At 43.4% G+C, this 19,010-nt stretch overlaps 1 protein-coding gene across 2 annotated transcripts in view; it reads right to left on the reverse strand.

Moving 5' to 3' along the window:
* Positions 1 to 19,010, reverse strand: part of LOC6653147 (optomotor-blind protein) — a 59,158-nt gene that overhangs the window by 14,988 nt on the left and 25,160 nt on the right. The window contains exons 2-3 of one of the 2 annotated variants that reach the window (XM_023181384.2): positions 16,746 to 16,859; positions 16,414 to 16,567 (exon numbers count right to left, since the gene is read on the reverse strand). In XM_023181384.2, the coding sequence (XP_023037152.1) occupies positions 16,414 to 16,567; positions 16,746 to 16,859 (268 nt within the window). Of the gene's footprint in view, positions 1 to 16,404; positions 16,568 to 16,745; positions 16,860 to 19,010 lie in introns of both variants that reach the window. The other variant, XM_023181383.2, reaches the window with a different exon arrangement.

Consider the following 19,010-nt stretch of genomic DNA (forward strand, 5'->3'; position numbering starts at 1 on the left):
GGGCCGGCGCCTGTGACTCCCAGACCCCCAGTCAACCCCTCCAACTTCCCACTCCCAGAAGATGAATGTGTGTCGTTTGCTGTGTGTGTGTATGTGTATGTGTGTGTGTGTGTGTGTGTCCGTCTGTCCATTCGGCTGGCTGTTGTCTCTTGTCAGCTCTTGTATTTTTGTATGTAATTGGCTTGGCTCTTAATAGATGGAGAGCGCACTGAGCACTGTGGCGTCACCTGTCGCCTACTTGAGCCAGCAGCTCCTGCAACAAGCTCAAGACAACGGCGACGACTAAGACGACAACGACAACAACAAAAACAACAACAACATCGGCATCGGCAGCGGCAACCAAAAAGCCAAAGACATTTGCAAATCTTTTGTTTCTCATGTCCCGATCATTTCTCATATAGAGGCGAGCAGGCGACGACAAGAACCCAAGACGACAAAGGCATACCGCAGGCGCCAGCCCAAAACCAACACAGCCTCACAACAACAACAAAAAAGAAGAAAAACGAGCCAGACGACGACGACGACGACGAGGCCACCGGCCAGCGTCCAGCCTCAGTCTTAATCTTTGGGGGTACCAGTTAGCAGGAGAGAGAGAGGGAAAAGGAGAATGAACGGGGACCCCTTCCCGAAGCGCACACACATACACATCAGACGAACGCACGAGCTTTTGTGAGAGGCGAGCGCCAGGAATATATCGCCTCCTCCTACTCCTCATCGTCGTCTTCGTCGTGGCATTGTCTTCTTTTGTCCGAGCGACATTCAAATCTTAACTTAAAATCAACTGGCTGGGACGGACGCGGGACGCCAGCGCCAAACAAATTCGAGCTGCCAAAATAATAAGCAGAAGAAGAAGAAGACGACGACGACGACGACGACGACGAGGACGAAGATGAGGATGAGGACTAAGACCACGAAGAAAAAGCAAAAAGAGGGGATCCTACACCCCCGCCGTCTATGCCTCCCCTCAGGCAGAGTTTTTATGGCCATCGCCAAGACCCTCCACTGGACAAATGCGTCGCCGTTCTCATCTTATTCCTCGTCTCAGTTGTCGTCGTCGTCGCGTTTGCTGGTGACGCTGAAGGTCGACTGGCTAACGCCGTTGTCGTTGGTCCGTTGGTTGGTTGTTTGGTTGTTTGGTCGGTCGGTGGTCGCCTTTGCCTTTGCCTGCCATAAAATTTTTGAAACAAAACCAACAGGAATTGTGCTCCAAGTTGAAGATAAGAAATTTTTTCTGAAAACTCGTGCCCGTGCGCAGAAAAGGAAGCGATGACAACGGCAACAGCAACAACAACAGCAATAACAACAACAACGACGACTTCGACCGGTTTAATATATTGATGACGACTACGATTTTGGAGGCAACTCTTTTGAGCTCCTGCCCCGACTACCTCTGCCTTTCGCCTGCATAAAATTTGTTTGTCGTAGAGTTCCAGCTTGGTCGGCATACAAATTGGCTTAGGCATCGTCGTCATCGTTGTCTTCGTCCTCGTCATCGTCTTGGTTTTGCTTTAGGTCTTTGTTGCTGTTGTTGTCGCTGTCGCTTGGTCGGTAGCCGCGCCATGCACATTTTAGATGGCTATCAGTAAATAGAACACAAATGAAATTCATCGATAGAAATCGAAATCGCATCGCCAGCAAACCAGCCAGCCAGCCAGCCAGACAACGGGGGCGGTTTGCCAAATTAAGGATAGCTCCGCTCCAAAAGGTAAGTAAGAACCACTGTTGTCGTGGCAACCCATGTGATGGAGTACACATGTTTGTGGCAACAGCAATGAATCAGACGAGAGAGCGAGAAGGCTCCATAGAGAGAAGAGCTTAAAGTCGACAACGACGACTGTGTCTCATAGTCAAAGTCAGTGGGCGGGCGAAGCCACTAAACAAAAGAGCTCTGGGCTGACCTTTTGCCAGCTAGCAGACGGCAGCAAAATGGCAACAAAATACAAGCAATGCCACACTTAGCCACTGTCTCTCACAGTAGTCGTCCTCCACGTCCACCTCCAACTCCAACTCCAACTCCATCTCCATTCTTATGCTCTTGTTCTTCTTTTTGCATTTTCTATTCCACCTATCAGCGGTTGTCGTGAGCAGCGGGCGGCCGCCATTGCCTCCTCTTTTAAGGTACACACACACACACATCCACACAGTCAGATTTCTATGACATTTAACTTGATTAAATATAGTTATAGGATATCGTTTGTTCTTAGAGAAAGCCAACCATTTTTTTAATTTTTAACACCTAGTTTTTGGTCTCACTACTGTAATTTTGTAAGGGAAAAATGCCCGCATTATCTTCTAACTGGGACCAAGACCAAGTAGCTTCAGCAAGTAGCCAGCAAAACAGCCACAACAAGCTCTCTGTGTGTGTTTGTGTGTGTGTGTGTGTGTGTGTGTGTGTCAATTAATCAATAATGAATCGAAACAAACATTGAGCATATGGCATAATGAATGGAAATCTCTGACCCCTTGGCGACAGAAGCAAACAACAGAAACAAAATCATCATCTAATGATGATGATGACAAACAAACGACAGGCAGCAGCCTGGAGGTCTGCGGGTCGGCTGGGCTAGGGCACCCAAAAACCTACACAGACACACAGACAACCAACTGACCAAAAAAGGTCAAGAGGGGCAATCGGCTAGAGGAGAAACCAAAACAGATGAAAACAACCAAAGCCCAAGCCTGTCCACAGATCATTCTCACATCATTAATTACAAAATTATTGTCAGAGAGAGGCACTTGGCAGGTGGATTAGTTGTCCGCCGCAGGAACTGTAACAAGCGTCTCAAAAACTTAAAGCAAAAACAGAAACCACAAAACAAAACTTAAAACAACTAAAAAAAACAAAAAACGACAAACCCCATCCCAAAGCAAAGCTCAAGTCAAAGCCAAAGCAAAATGTTAATTTTCCAAACAAACGAAATCTTCGTGGGAACTTGAAATTAGTATAGACACTCCGAATGTGAATCTCTCTCTGAGCTGACCTGACCTGCTTGGCCTGCGGGCGGCCTACACATATTAGCATTGTTGATTTAAGAAAACAAAAAATCAAAAACAAAACTTAAGTAGTTATTGATATACGAAAATTGCGCACAGCACGCTCACCAGCTTCCAGCTCCCATCTCGAATTTGGGCTACCACAAAACCAAAAAGAAAACAAAGAACATGACACTGATAACAACACGACCAAGTTATACCCTGTAGCAAAAGTCATGGAAAGTTGAAAGTTTCAAACACCCCATACATACCCTCATCTACAACAGGGTATGTTTCTGAGAGAAACACCAACAAAAGATAAACTCATAAGGGTCCATCTATCTGTCCGCGATAATTGGCCCTAACTGAGTCACTGCGCGATGATTGACGAGAGATCTTCCAACCTTAACCGATCCGATCCGATCCGATCGGATGCTATCCTATCTGATCCGACAATCCAACGATGAGATGATGATGAGATGATGATCGAGCCAGCAGGCAATTAAACGATTTCGTGCATGTATGTGTGTGTGTGTGTGTGTGTGTGTCTGTGTGTCTGCTTTAAGATCGGGCTGGTCGTTGGTTCAGCTGACCAGCTGGGGATGCCATGATTAATATGTTTTTGAGTAGTTCTTGGCTTCAGGCCGGGTGGGTTTTCTTTCTGTCTCTGTCTCTCCGTTTGTCTGTCTGTCTGTCTGTCTGTCTGTCTGTCGTTTTTGTGGGTTTGTGTTTTTATTTTGGCTAACAAGCCAAGAGTTTGACTTGACCAGTTGACAAATTGTTTGTAAATGGCTGCCAGACAAAATTGGAACACACGCACTGTGGCCGGCGGCTGGATAAACGATTAAGAGTTGAGTTGCTGAGTAGATCTGAACGAGATCTTTTCCCCCCGGCCACATCAGCCAACCTGGACCAGTAGAACTCTTGCTCTACATCTCCTTATCAAAACAGAAGGGTTTGTTTTTTTGTTTTTCGATCGATGCCATTAAAAAACATAATTCTAAACTGCAACCGTAATCGAAAGCTTTCATTTAAGTCTATTATAAGCCTCTCCAAATTGACGCTGATTCTACAGGGAGTTAAGGCTTAGCCTTGGGCCCAGTGTCGGCTACAAAACACCTGCCAAATGCATTTCAAACACTTGACGTCGAGCTCGTTCGAATCGCATTCGCTTAAATGGCAATCCTATTAAGTCAAGGCGCAGAGCTTTAAGAAATCCAATTAAACAACAGTGAACAAAATAAAAAATTAAAAAAATGTTGATGGAGATGGAGATGCATAATAATACGCTAATAACGACCGACGGACCAACCGACTAACTGACTGACTGACTGAATAAATGAATGAAAGTATGAACGATTGACGACGACGACGACTGAAAAACTGAAGAGTGCGAAACACTCCAAAGACATTAGCGTACTTGAACCTGATGAACGGTTAGGACGGACGGAGAGTACCCGGAGCTCCGAGCTCTGAGCACTGAGCACGGAAATGCGACTCTGCCACTCATTAAACGGAAGTGTTTTATTTTACCAGGCTAATGAGCAGCCATTAAGAGAGCGAGACGCATATAGAGAATGAAAGAGAGAGAGCATATCAATTGACTGAAATCTGTCAATTGTTGACACTGCTCTATACAAAAAAAGAACGAGAAAAGGAGAAGTGAATAAAATGCCAAAAGCTTTCACTGGGTGTTTGTCAAGAGCACAGCAAAAGACTCCCATCTCTGGCTCCGGCTCCTACTCGGTCTCAGTCCCGTTCCCTGTTCCCGGTGGCGGTTCTGCACCATCTCAAATTCCTCTTGCAAACTCCCAACTCCAGATCTGTGCAAGAGAGACAACAACAATATATATATGTTTATATGTGTGGGTATATGGCAATTTGCATTCATTGCAATGAACAAATGAGCAGAATAAATTAAGAATTGAGGCTGCAAAATGTATAGAAGAAGCACAGACTAAAGAATATTCTGAGGAAGAGGGAGAGAAAAAGAGAGAGAGAGAGAGAGAGAAAGAGAGGTAGAAGAAGGATGAAGAATGGCCGCTGCCTGTGACAAAAGACACTTGAGAAGAGAGTTCAACATAAATAAAGATGACGAAGCTTTTCGGCCCAAAAGTGAGAGTGAGAGAGGAGCGCGCGATTTAAGTGTCCAGAAGGTGACAGAAAGAGTGAGACAGAGCGAGAGAGAGAGAGAGAGCGAGCAAGTGAGGGAGGAGGCTCGCAAGCAAGACAGAGAAAGGGAGACTGTGTGTGTGAGAGAAGAGAGAAGGATGAGAGCTCAAAATTGCAGTCATGGCTGTGCCCAGCCAGCACACACAATGGCAAATGGCGGAAATGTGTGAATGCGAGCAAAAGACAGAGGGGGCAAACAGGCTGGCAGGCAGGCAGGCGGGCAGCCTGTCAGTCATTCAGGGGGTAGGGCAGCAAAGAGGGAAGCTATGGAGCGTGAGTGTAAGTGTGTGTGTGTTTGTATAGGTATAATTAGCACGCGTTCTCTCTCTTTCTCTTTCTGTTCCTCTTTTTCACTCCCCATGCGTGCGTGTAGCTTGGTTTGGCTTGGGATCGCTTTTTGGTTTTGCAACCTTGAATTGCATTTTAATTGCCTGACCATATTTCATTTTTCCACCAAATCACTATAATAATCATCAGCGTAATAAAAAACTATATTTTGTACTCTCTCTCTCTCATTCTTTCTCTATCGTTCGCAGGCACCTTCCTCCTTCTCTTCCTCCTCCTCTATCGTCTTATTTTATTGTACTATGCATCCCATTCTTTGGGGCCGTCAAGGGTTAATTGCTAACCTAGTTTTTGGGTGGGGCCTTTCGCCTTCGATCGTTTGCTTAATTACTGCAAAAGTGACCTCTCCCACCGCCGCCGCCCCCTCTTCTCATCCACACCACGAGCACCGCCACCCACCGAACTCATCGAATGGGTGGGTCAATAGTTGTTGACTTGTACAAATTGCTTTATAATCGTCATCAATAAATGAAGCCAGTCATTAAGGCAGTTAGTTGGTTACGAATACAAACACACACACACACACAGACACCACTTCTCATCGATATATGCATATATCTATGTACATATATACATATATATAGTGTGTGTCAATAGATACCAATTTGTGTATAACCATCGGGATGGTAAGTGACAGAAACACAAAAAATGTATTCAATATCGATTAGTGAAATCGATTACCGATCATTTAGCAAAGGAAATCAAGTTTGAGGAGTAGATCAAATCAAAAACTCTAATTATCTCAGTTTGAAATACAGCAAAAGATCCAAATTTATAATCACGTCCAATAATGAAAATTCAATATTTGATTTAAAAAATTCTCCAGAACTATAAACAAAGTAACATATGTATTGTTTAGCCGTCGGAACATGTCGCCAAAATACCCCGACTATCCGACTATCTTTTGGTTTTCTTCCTCCCTCCCATCCCATTAGCGCTGTCTCTTTCTTTCTCTGATATGAACAATTTCATTGGAAATCAAATACTTGATACGTAATGTACGTGTCACAAATTATTAATAAATTCTATAATAAAAAGTATAATTTCATTTAATAATGAGACGCGTGTAGCAATGCCCCTCCCAAGAAGCAGTCGAAGATGAAGAAAGGGTTACAGCAAGCCAGATCCTGGTTTTGGACCTTTACCAAAAAGAAACACCAAAATTTGTTCATTTCATAAATCATGAAAAAATGAAGTTGCCAACGCAGACGCATACTAATTTTATTTCTTTATATAACGATATGTTCTTTCATATATAAAGAATATATAGAATTTGGTGTATTAATTTTGTGTTTTTTTTTTTTGGTGGTTGGCCACGTTGCGCCCACTTTTGCTGGTATGTTGCCTCTGTTGCACTGCATGTGTCTCTCTCTCTCTCTATCCCTCTGTAAGAGTGTGTGTGTGTTGTGCCCCGTGTGTCCGTTTCCAACTGGCGCCAGGCGTTGCATGTGCGCTTCTCGGTTGGTAGTTAAATTTCTGTTGTTGTTATTGTTGTTGGTTTTTCCAACGTGACGCCTGTCAGCTGCTGTTGCTGGTTGCTGGTTGCTTTTGCTTGTTGACCACCATCCAAAAAAACCAAGAGAATCGAGACAATTAAATGCCTAATTTTGTATGTTGGCCTGCTCCCGCACCCACTGCCATTCCCGCTCCCGCTCCTGATCCCGCTCCCGTTGCGGGGCCTGGCCCTGGCGTTTGTTTTTCCAAATAATTCATTAATTTTTTCTGTTTTTTTTTTTTTTTTTTGGTAATTATGACGAGCGGCGCTTGCTGCCTGAGTTGCATGTGCAATGAAAGGGACGGTGAGAGAGAGAGGAAGAGAGACAGGGCGAGAGAGTGGGAAGGGGGCTTTGTTGCCTGTGTTTTCTTTTTGGACCCAGGTCTATGGGTCTCTGCGCCTCATTCGTGGTGGGCGTACTCCAATTTGATGGTGGCAATTTCATGCGCTTTTCTCATTAAGAGCTGCTAATTTATCAACAAGCTCGAGAGGAAAACAAAAGGCAACTCCTAACTAGCTGGTGGAGCACAACAAATGCCATAATCTGATTAGAAAAATGGGAAGCGTTTTCATTGCATAACTCGGATGGTAATTGTTCATTGGAAATCGTTTCAACTAGTACGTACACTCCACGGCACATGAATAGGGATGCCTTCGCCCCGTGGTAATGGCAGGAATTAAACTCTTTCTTCGCAATTTGTTCCAGTTCAATCTCATTAGATATTTCATCATGGTTAAACTAAAGTGCAATTCGATTTTGTGTGACTCAATCAGTTGAGGCGAACCCCGAAAAGAAGTGAACCTTCTGGTTCTCAAATTTGTCAGATCCTCAAAACATGATAATGTAGCAGATAATCCCCTCCAAACCCAACCCCAACCCCTTTTCCGATGTCGACGACGATGATGATTAGTGAGGTAGTTTTCGCTTTCCCCATTGACAAGCCCTCGGCGGCTGCATTCACTCATCATTTCGAGTCGATGTTGTAGATCAAAACTGACGATTAGTGGCCACAACAACAAGATTAAACGCCCCTTTTTGATGGTTGCGCCCCTTTGTCTTTCTCTTCTTCTCTGTCTTTGTCTGTGATCCTGTCTGCCTGTCTGCCTGCCTGCCTGCCTGCTAGCCTACCTTTCAACAAGGACTTGCTGAACGAAAAGAAAAGGTGACTTCACTGCATCGAGTGCAGGCAAAAGACGCATCCCTGTCCTAGTAACAACATAATTAACAAAGACTACGCCTTCCATTTGTCCTGCGCCTCGAATGAACATGAGAAACAGAGCGCCACATCTTTCTGTGCGTCTCTAGGTCTCCTGTGGTGCCAGCGGCCACAAATCTCCAGCCCCCTCGCTGTCTACTTGATTCTCTCTGATGTCTAAACAAATGCTTAGATTAGAAAGACCCCTGACAACAGCTGAAGAGAAATGTTTCTTGTGTTGAAAGGACAATACCCACAATAAAGAAAGCCTACATGCTGTGATATATAGAAAAAACCAAAACGATTAAGTTGTATAATACACAAAAAGCCTTTTCTCATATATATATACATAAGTCTATACATACATATAAAGAAATTATATAAAAACCATCTTCAGCAAAGTGAGCAACAACAGCTGCTGCCACCCACCACACAATGTTGTCAAAAAAAAAAAATAGAAAAGTAAGAGGAATTGTAGTTGGAGTTCAGTATGTGGAGTCGCAGGGTAGCAGACACTTCCATTAGGCCAAAACAAATAGACAAGCTTGACTTGAATTTCGGCATACTCTATGGCAATCAAACCAGTGGCTCACCGAGAGGAAGTCGGTTTGTCAACTCTTACTCAAAACCGATCAAATGATCAAAGCAATGGAACTTTTAATATTATTTCTAATAATTTCTGAAACATGTATTTGGGTATCTTGGCCCAGTTGTTGCCGCTGGCTACGCCCATGGATATTTGAGATTAATGTTGCAGCGGAAGTGCAATATTTGCGGCATGCAAATAGATTTCTAAACGTTCAGTGTTTCATTCAGTTTATCTCGCATCGTTCGCGTGTGTCGTTTATTTGCCAACTAGCATATACATATGTATGTATATATGTATACATGTGTTTGTATGTACATATATGTACATACATATATCTATCCAAGTTTCGTTAAGCGCCACTTGTCGTTGGCTGTTGGCATTGTCGCTGTCTACTTAAGTCTTAGGTGACAGTTAAACACCTCAAATATGCTACCACATTTGGCTTCTTTTCTCTCTCTCTCTCTCTCTGTCTTGGCTTTTTGTTTTTTAATTTTTGGTTTTTTTTTTCTTTTCGAATTTTGATTACATTTACATTTACTTAATAAAGAGACAGAGAGTCCACACAGTCGAAGTGGATTCTGCGGGCCAACAATAGCAACAACATTTTGTTGTCTTCGTTGCCTTTGGTTGACTCTCGTTCGTTTTGGTTTTGTTTGTATGTTTGCCTTTGTTTCTATTTAAATTTCAAATATTTGTCCATTCGCTCGCTTGTCTCGGCTGCAGTTTGTTTGCTCAAGAATGGGATAGATAGATAGATAGATAGTCTACTCTAGCTAAGCCTTCTAAAGAGCGAGAAGGGCCCTTAGATATAGACAAAAGGGACAAACGGAAGTTCTGATGCTGTGGCGCCTAAAACTTAATCTATGTAATCGTCGTCCAAGTAAATAGAAAACTTAAAGTTTAAATTTGTTGTCAACAATCGTTAATTATATCTCTGCAGAATATGCAGCCACACTTTTCCTTGGAAAAAACTGCAGTCACACTAATTTACAAAACATACTACAAAAGGTACCTATTTTTTACCTTTTCAATTCCTCCCTCCATATATTGTTCCCCTTCCGTTCTCTATCTTTTTGAACTGCATAATGGATTACTTATAGATAATTTTGTATATCTCATCGCCGTTTTTCCACTGTGCTGCACAAGCGAACTCCGTTGAGTTGCACTCACTCGAACAGAGGGGCATTGTGTCTATGGCTAATACTATTCCGCCCACCTCTTCTTTATGGCTGTATCTATCATTTACTATTTCGGCCTCTCTGGCACAGCCAGGTAAACGAGTGGAGAAACAACTTCTTTAAATTGAACTTGTTCGAGGCGCGAGTTTAACAATATCGTCGAGAAATAATGGACAATGCAACGCTCCATTTGTTGTGCTTACAGAGCAAATTAATTAAATTAATTAACACTAATAGTTTGTTTTTTCTCTCACTCTCTCTCTCTCTTTTAGTTTCAGTGTTGTGTTGCTCTGTCTAATCAAGTTTTATTGTTGAACGAGATACCTAATTGCATGCACAATGGCCATACTATTATCAGCTTATTAACAATATCTATTATATATATATATATATTTATATATATATATATGTAAAGGTGTGTGTATATATAGAATATCATCATCACATGTAGGTATATAAAAATTGTTAAATGAAAAGAGAATCGCTGTTGACTTTGTTGTCATTTGTTGCCATGTCACACGCAAAAATCATGTCACATCCAACGACAACTTGGGTATCTATATCTATTAACTATATATAAGTATAAACTAAATATATACACATGTGCAGGTATTCTATTCTATGGCAACGCGCAAGTTTTACCTAATGAGCCAACATGAAATTTGCGTGCCTAACTAACTAAATGTCACATTGTTGCTCTTGCTGCTGCTGCTGCTTCTACTATTGTTGTTATAATTGTCAAGACCCTCCTCTTCCTGCCACAATGAAAACCTGGTTGAGACCAATAATCAAATCATGGCAAACGCATTTGGCAATTTGTCGAGTCAATAAAAGTGTCAGACTGCATTAACTTGAATAAAAGGTCGGTATTCATAAATCGAGTCTAGAGACTCTTTTCACTACAGCGACTTTCACTTGTCTGACGTCTTCTTTGTAGAACAACTCTCAGAGTTGTATTTGTTCAACAACGAAAAACAGAAAAGCCTCTTGACATTGGGTCATAAGATAAGCTCAACAACTAAACAAATTTCCGTTTAAATTCAAAAGGCAAATACATAGATATACCTACACATATAGAGAGAAGGTTGTATATTCTGGCAAAATCAAAGAATGGATAGTTTCTTTGAAGAGTTGCACCACAACTAATTCAATTTTAAAGTCACTTGTAGGAATTTCGTTTCACTATTTTTGTTTTTTTCTTAAAGGCCAACAATGTTTTTCCTTTTGGCTTTTCATCGTTATCGTTGGCGTTGGCGTCGTCTCGTTTCTCTCGGCTTCATTTGAATATTAAAAAATTCCAAAACATAAAAGGTATTTTTATTTGTGATATTTTGTCGCACCTTTGCGACAACCAACTTGCCACCTTTGCGAGGCACAACAACGTCAACAACGATGACGATGAAATTAAGTCCAACAAAAAATGTGCCACCCACCCCCCGCAAGGGCGGGGGGCATTGGAGTGGGAGAGTAAAAGAGAAGCATATCCTCGATTTAATTTAACATAAAAGCGCGTTCGCCATTAGGTGGTTAAACCACCAAAGAACCAACCACCCAACCATCTCTCGCACCCTCAATCCTCACCCCTCCAACACCGCAGCGACTTTTAGCGCTGGAAATTTATGAGGCATGCTCAGGTTTTTATTAGATTTTAACTAGCCTAATATGTATATACATACAACATAGAGTAGGTACATACTGTAGTGAGAAGGGCTAATGCCAGGGTTGGACCCTGAGAGTCCAGGGATAGTCAGTCGAAAACTAAACGTGCCAAAAACATTAAATATGTTAATTAGTTTCAACGCCCCTCCCAACTGGCCGACTGACTGGCTGGCTGTCGGAACGACCTTCTACCCAAAAACAAAAAAAAAAAACAAAAAAATAAGAGAAGAAAAAACACACAACTGACCGAAAATTAAAATCAAGCGCAAAAACTAAATGTTCAGCTTTTTGGCACGAACCCGAAGTATGTATGTATGTATATGGTATGTGCATGTATTTTTGGCCAAGTTATTTTTTTAGTTGACACATTTGGGCCCGAAAGCTGAGAACAAAATACACAGGGTTGACCGACCGACTAAGTGCCACTGGTCACGAGAACTTCAATCTAGGCACCAAAATATGCAAATACTATCAAACTAATATATACTCACCAACAAATGTGTGTGTGTGTGTGTGTGTGTATTTGACAGATGTCCTTAGGTCAAAGGGTAGAGTCGAGTTGAGTTGAGTTTTATCTACTTGTAGCAAGCTGTACACAATTGAGGCTGACACTTACTGTTCTCTCCCCCTCTTAAGAACTGAGGAATTCTTGGTTGCCCCTTTTCGATAAGAATAGGCGAATGTACTAACTAACTAAAGTTCAGTGGTCAGAGAGAGAGAGAGAGGGAGAAAGAGAGACAGCCTGACAGATGTATTCCCGGCTGTTGCTTTTTTCTTCATTCGATAGAACAGTCAAAAAGGATGCGCTTAACTATCCAACCCATCGATAACAAGAAGAGGCAAAAAATGATTGCAACTGATAGCTCTAGCGGGAATATTTATTATACCCTTTTGCACTCCGGCTGTTGTGTTGGGACCATCAACTGGTCCTGTACGTGGGGTGCGTGTGTGCCTCTGCCTCGTCATGATATAGTCAGCGATAAGTGAGCCGCAGTGCCGCAATTGATGGCATTAGGCATTAGATAAGAAATCAGACATTTATGGGATGGACATTTGCTGCGAACCGCACCGAACCGAACCGAAGTGAACCAAGGAACCAGGAGCAATGAAGGTAGCACAGTCATTAATAGCTTAGCTTAACCCCGAGGGTTGGTTGGTTGGTTGCCTTTGAATTGAGGCAGCCATTGATATGGATAGATTTCTCCTAGAGTCCTTTTGTGCAAAAACAAATTAGGCAAGAAGCTACCCTATGGCCAACAATTCGTTTTTTCAATAATTATGCAGAGAGAGAGAGAGAGCGAGAGAGATTAACACAAAACCAAAAAACAAAAAGTTCATCTTAAAAGAGACCTAATGACAGTCAGTCAATGGGCCTTTCAATGGGCTTATATCCCATTTAATTGAGAAGGTATGTATCTATTAGATATGATCCGTTTGGGTTTAGTTTGGTTCCGGTTATATCTTTTGTCTTTGTCCTGTATGTGAATGAATGTGGATGTTTTCCAATCCACGAGCCAAGACGACTTCAAAAGAGCCTTTTCAAATTGTGTTTTTGAGCAACACCTAACTACCTGCCTGCCTGCCTGCCAGTCAGTCAGACAGCGAGTTTGCCTGGCTATGACAGACAAATTGGCCATATCCCAGCACACACTGACGCACACACACACACTAGTGTATAACGGGCCGCCGCCTTTGATTTTCTAATCGAATTGTTTCAAGAAAAACCACAAGAGAAACGGATGCTCAGACTAGAAGAAGGATGAGAACCAGCGGGGCAAAAAAGGGTATACAGAAACCGAAAAAAAAACCGCCCATGTCAGGATATGTGAGCTTCAATTAATTTGATTTGCGTTTAAATGTGCTATGTGCCCATGTGTCCGGAAATGGAACTCCACTTCACTTTAGTTTAGTTGTCTATCAACTTGGCTGTGATAAATTTTTTGCGCTTCGTCTGCCATGCAAGAAGGGCGTCAGCAACGATGGCAATGGCGATGACGACGACGACGAGGACGAGGACGAGGACGATGACGATGACGGCGACAAGGACCACTTGGCATGCCTGAATGCTCACAGGATAACGACGTTGACGACAACGATGGCGAGAAGATGGCCAACTATGCGGCTATGCTTTAGAACTATGATGAAACTAATGGCAAGCATACCTCAATTCCCAATCTCCCCCAGTCCTTGGTCCAGAGCCAGACTCAGACCCAGGCCCAGGCCCTTTATGTCCATGCCCCTTTTGGCACATTTCCATTTATATTTACCGCGTTGCCCGGTACTTGAGAAAACGCTTCACTGAATGGGGCATTTGTGAAGTAGAATTGAGTCAAATGAGGTTATACAAAGGACTAGTGGGGCGGTTAAGGGACGATCGGGGCGGGGAGTGTGAAATGGGGGTTCAAGGGGATTTTTTGTTCGCTTTTGGGAAGTCTTTTGCTAATTGGCAAAGCTTTTTGCTTAGCTTCAACAATTAAACGCATTAAGGCGACACCTACCACCAATTCCCTATCTCTTTTAGTCCTTGCCTCATGTGTGTGTGTGTCTCTCTCTCTCTCTCTCTTTTTCATTCGCCCCAGGAGTGTGTGTGTGTACCCACCCTTTGAACCAACGGGGTTGATTGCTCAGCCCGACCGCAACATGGCCGACAAACACGCACAGATACTTATACAACCAGGGGAAAAAAAACAAAAAGAAAATGGGAATGAAATAATACACGGACAAAAGAAAAATACACCAAGTCTTATGTTGAGTCCAAAAATAGAAGAATGGGCCGTTCAAAATTGAGCGCATTTTTTTGTTCACTTCGTTTTTCCGTTTTTGCATTTGACCTTAAGTGCATTTCAATGTACGTAAACACGTACACTTACCGACGATTTGAAATTATTGGGCCCCAAACCCAAACCCCGACGCCAACCCCGACACCGACACTGACCCCGTAACCGACCCCGACGACTCTCTGTTGTTGTTTTGACACGCAGCCAGCGACCGAAGTCGTCACCTGGCACCTGACCAAATGTGAACCCTCCAGACCCGTAATCGCACCCGCATGTGCCACCACGCTAGACCGCAAAAAAGTGTTAAATTATAGGACTTGGTCATCGTGTTGGCTATATAGTCGCTAGCTTTATCATGCGATGAACGATGGAACACTGAGAACGAGAGCAGCTGACACTCAACTATTCGAAGAATGGGTTATCCATTTTGTAGTTAGTTAAAGACGAAACCAAAAACAACAAACAATAAGTTAGCCCAATTTTTAAACTCCTATAACCGAATAATATACTGATTCCGATTCCGATTCCGAATCCGTTTTCATTTCCAATTCAATCCTGGAACACACGCAGAGCTTTCCTTGCCTTTTCTGTAGCAAGTATATGACGAGGCGGCGGCATGCGGCGTTTGAACTAAAGCAAAATTAATGGCCAACACAGGCTACTTAGCAGAGGCCCACGCACTGTTCAGTACAAGAAAGAGGGAGAGAGAGAGAGAGAGAGAGAGAGAGAGAGAGAGACAGAGAGAGAAAGAATGGAAGAACCCTTTATGCCACCAAGTCGAACTCAAAGTCGCCAATGTCGTCGGCGTTTCGGCTTGTTCATTGTGCGATTTATGACTTGGCATGCAAAAATACAAGAGGGAAGGAAGAAACAGAAACAGAAAACACTAAAAACAACAAAAAAAAAAAAAAAGCGAGGAAAAGGCGGAGCACAGACATGACAAAAATATATATACACATATACATATATTAAAAGAAAAAAAAGTAATATAAGAGGAGAAAAAACAGCAACAACAAAAACAACTGCATGGCGCCCGCCAGCGTCGACGCCATTATCATCGTAGGCAAACGAGGCGCAGGCACTGGGCAGAAGAACCACGGGTGGCACAATCGCTCGTCGTTTGCCGCTTGCCACTCGCCACTCACCACTCACCGCCGCCGTTGACTCTCAGCCGGTGCCGATCAATAAAATGAAAATTTTTGCCCAGCAGTTGATGAAATTTACGCGATCGGCGTCGGCAAAACTACAAAGTGTGTGTGTTCGGCTAAAGAAGACCAAAAAGAGACTAACTAGAGACAAGAAGAAGAACAAGAAGAAGAACTAGGCACAAAATCCAAACGAAAACCCCCAACAAGAGTCCAAGCAAACAGCAAAGGAAAAAATTAAAATTAAAAGCCAATGCCGCCAATTTGCTTTGGCGCCCCCGCCGATCATTCCACAAGAGAATGAGAAAGTTGTCGTCGTTTCCTCCTCCAAGAGGAGTGAGTGAGTTGGTGGTGGGTTGGTGGGTTTCATCCAGAGTTCGTGTGAGAAATTTTTAGATAAGCGCAGACGCGCTTCATTGCAGCACTTCAAAGTGCAGCACCGGGATCCATGATGGTACGCAAATTTATATTGATAACGACTCTAGATCCGATCCTCTTTATCGCCGTCTCCGTTCCTAGACAGATTACAAATAGACCGTAAATGAGCACGGGCCCATGGCACCACATCCGAGTGTTGGCGTCACTTAATGACGCATCTTTTTCCCGTGTGATCGACTGATCGACTGATATGATATAGATCTAATTCGCAGTTACATGCAGAGAAGAAAAATCTCTTGAAGCCTTTCTGGAGGAAGTCTAAAGTTTGTCTGTAGTGCAAGTTTTGGATTCGGTCATTCACTTTTTGCCGACGAAAAGAAATAGAAATCACAGATATGGATATATAAATGGGTAATGGGGCAGCATCTTGCATGAAGATGGTCACGTATGTAGGTAGATAACTTAAATATCTAATGCGGTAAACAAAGAAGACGTACAGTACTTACAAATCCATGTTTATCACTAATATTGTTGGTCAATTTTAATTTGTGAAATGAAACAACTTTTTGCATCCATTGCTCACCCGTTGTGGGTGAATCTGGATGAATATACATGCGTTTTGGCATTTCAGGATCCGCTTTACCAGCGACCATCCAACGACTGTAAATAAGAGAAATTTATTTTAACAAAACAAACAAATGATAAGAACTAGAATGAAAGAGCGGAGGGAGAAGGGAATGCGGGAATGAGATGGAATGGAAATGCCACCCAAACACAAAATACACATTCCATTCGACCCCATCTTTCTCATCCTGGGATCGCTTATCCTTATGCTTACCTATTATGAAATTTATAACGATAATCATCCGCCGCAACGATGTCCAGTAGCAGTATGTATTTAGCCTTGGCATCCAGTCCCGAAACACGAAATTTCATTTGCGGAAACATTTGTCTGCAGAGGAGAAAGAGCCAGAAAAACGGATGAGTTAGTGACTGAGTGAATACAAATGTGGTGGTATGAGAGGCAATCGGGGGGATGGGGCACAAGTCATTTTGCTTTGGTAATCAAATAAAACATTAATCAGCACAACATAAAGCCTAAACACTGCAACTCGCTTCGCCTTTGCTTATTCTGGGTTCCGTTTTGTTCTGTGTTTTTGTTGTAGTAGTTGTTGTTGTTGTTCTTGTTGTTGGTTAAGCTTAAAGCCTGAGGTTAAGATTGAGATTGAGACTCTGGATGGCTGCGGTGGGACAGAGAGAGGGCGCATGGAGCATGGTTCTCAGGGGCCCACCAGTAAGACGATGGGTGGAGAGTGAGTTGAGTTTGAGTCGCCACAATCATCATCATCATCATTATCAGTTCGAGAGAGTGTGGAACTAAAGCAAACAAAACCCCAAATCGCCTCGACTTGGACTTGGACGAGTCGGGGCCAGGTTATCAAGTGGCGCCAAGCCTCAAATTGTTTCGGCCTGGCCTGGACTGACTTGGCTCGTCTTGCCTCGACTCGAATTCAAATTGGCCCTGATGGTCGAGTCGATGGTAAAAGAGTCGAGGCGAGTCTTCAGTCTTGAGTCTTGATTAGCCTTAGTCCATCCATGCTTTCTGGCCATGTTGGTGGCAATGTGCAAACTCGAAAATTACATGGGACCCCAGAGCTCCGTGTGGAACACACATGCGACGACCTACAACACAGACAACCAAGACGATGTCGACGACGAAGACGAGGAACAACCAAGACCGATGATGGACCAGTTATAAAATGCACTTAAAGAAAAAAATCGGGGGGAAAATCACCAACGACGACTTAAACCTTGTTTGCATTCGTTAATAATTTATGTAAAGGAAAATCCATTCCATTGATAATAAATAATTCTGTTCATGGAGAAGATTCGGTAGTAAAAATGATTTCTTTTCTTTAAGTGTACCCACCCAAAAAGTGCCTCACCCTCAATATATGAAATTCTTTTTACTCCCTTCCCTACTCCATCCTGATCTGTCTTTCTACCTCTCTCACTCACACACACACACACACACACATATATATATATACACAAATATGAAAATTATAACTTTAAGTAGCAATCACTCAATCGCTGCGACTGCGCCTCCATCGTCAAGTCCAGCGCCTGCGCCTGAGCCCAAGCCTCAGCCTCAGCCTGGGCCTCATGAATCAAATTTAACGAACGTCTTGTTCATGTTCACAGATCATCATCAGCTGCGACTGCATTTTTGATAAAAACCAACAAAAACACAAAAATGAAGGTGGAGAAGAAGCAAAAGGAGAAGGAGATGAAAGAGGAGGGACAAACAGTGCCTAACAAGACTGAGTGATGTCTGACGGACCTGACGAACGGACAAATGGACTAACCGACTCACTGACGGACTGGCTGGCGGGACTCTTCGTCCGAGGATGTTTCTATTTAGAGAAGAAGGAGAAGAAGTCAGAGCATTTCCCCCTCCTCCTCTTGTTTTGGGGCTTGCCTTGGGTTTTTCTTGGTTGCTTTTTTTTTGACTGCAAATTATTTTTTATTTGCGGGGAAGCGAGCGAGCCAGGCACGTCTGCCTTGGGTTGTTGCTGCTGCTGTTGTTGTTGTCTTAACTGAATAGCTCGTTAACATTATTGAGCACTTGGCGCCAGTTGTTGGCAGCTTGTTATGGCCAGGCGGCTGGCCTGAGCATCGCCTCGCCTCGCCTCGCATAGCAGTTCAGTTCAGGCTCAGCTCAGCTTAGTTCAGTTCGGTTTCGGCCAGGCCAGGCCAGTCCAGTCCAGGCCAAGTCGCGCCATAGCCCCAAGCCAACTGGAGCCAGGTCCCCGGTGTTTGGGTGCCTCGATGCCCCGGCGTTTGGGGGCCCACCACACACGCTAAGAGAATCTTGTTGCGACTGCGCCAACGAACGAAAGACTGACTCTTCGGACAACAAAACGATTTGCTCTCGTTTGTGTATGAGGTTGAGGTTGAGCGGCTGCTGCTGCCGGTGGTTATACGGACAGTGGTGGTGGTGGTGGTGGTGGTGGTGGTGGAGCGGATGGTGGTGGTGTTGCTGCTGCTCCTGGCTGTGTTCCAGGAGATGGAGATTGAGAGTTTCGTCGTGCAAATCGTT

This window comes from Drosophila willistoni (assembly GCF_018902025.1).
Source record: "Drosophila willistoni isolate 14030-0811.24 chromosome XL unlocalized genomic scaffold, UCI_dwil_1.1 Seg142, whole genome shotgun sequence".
Taxonomy (NCBI): Eukaryota; Metazoa; Arthropoda; class Insecta; order Diptera; family Drosophilidae; genus Drosophila; species Drosophila willistoni.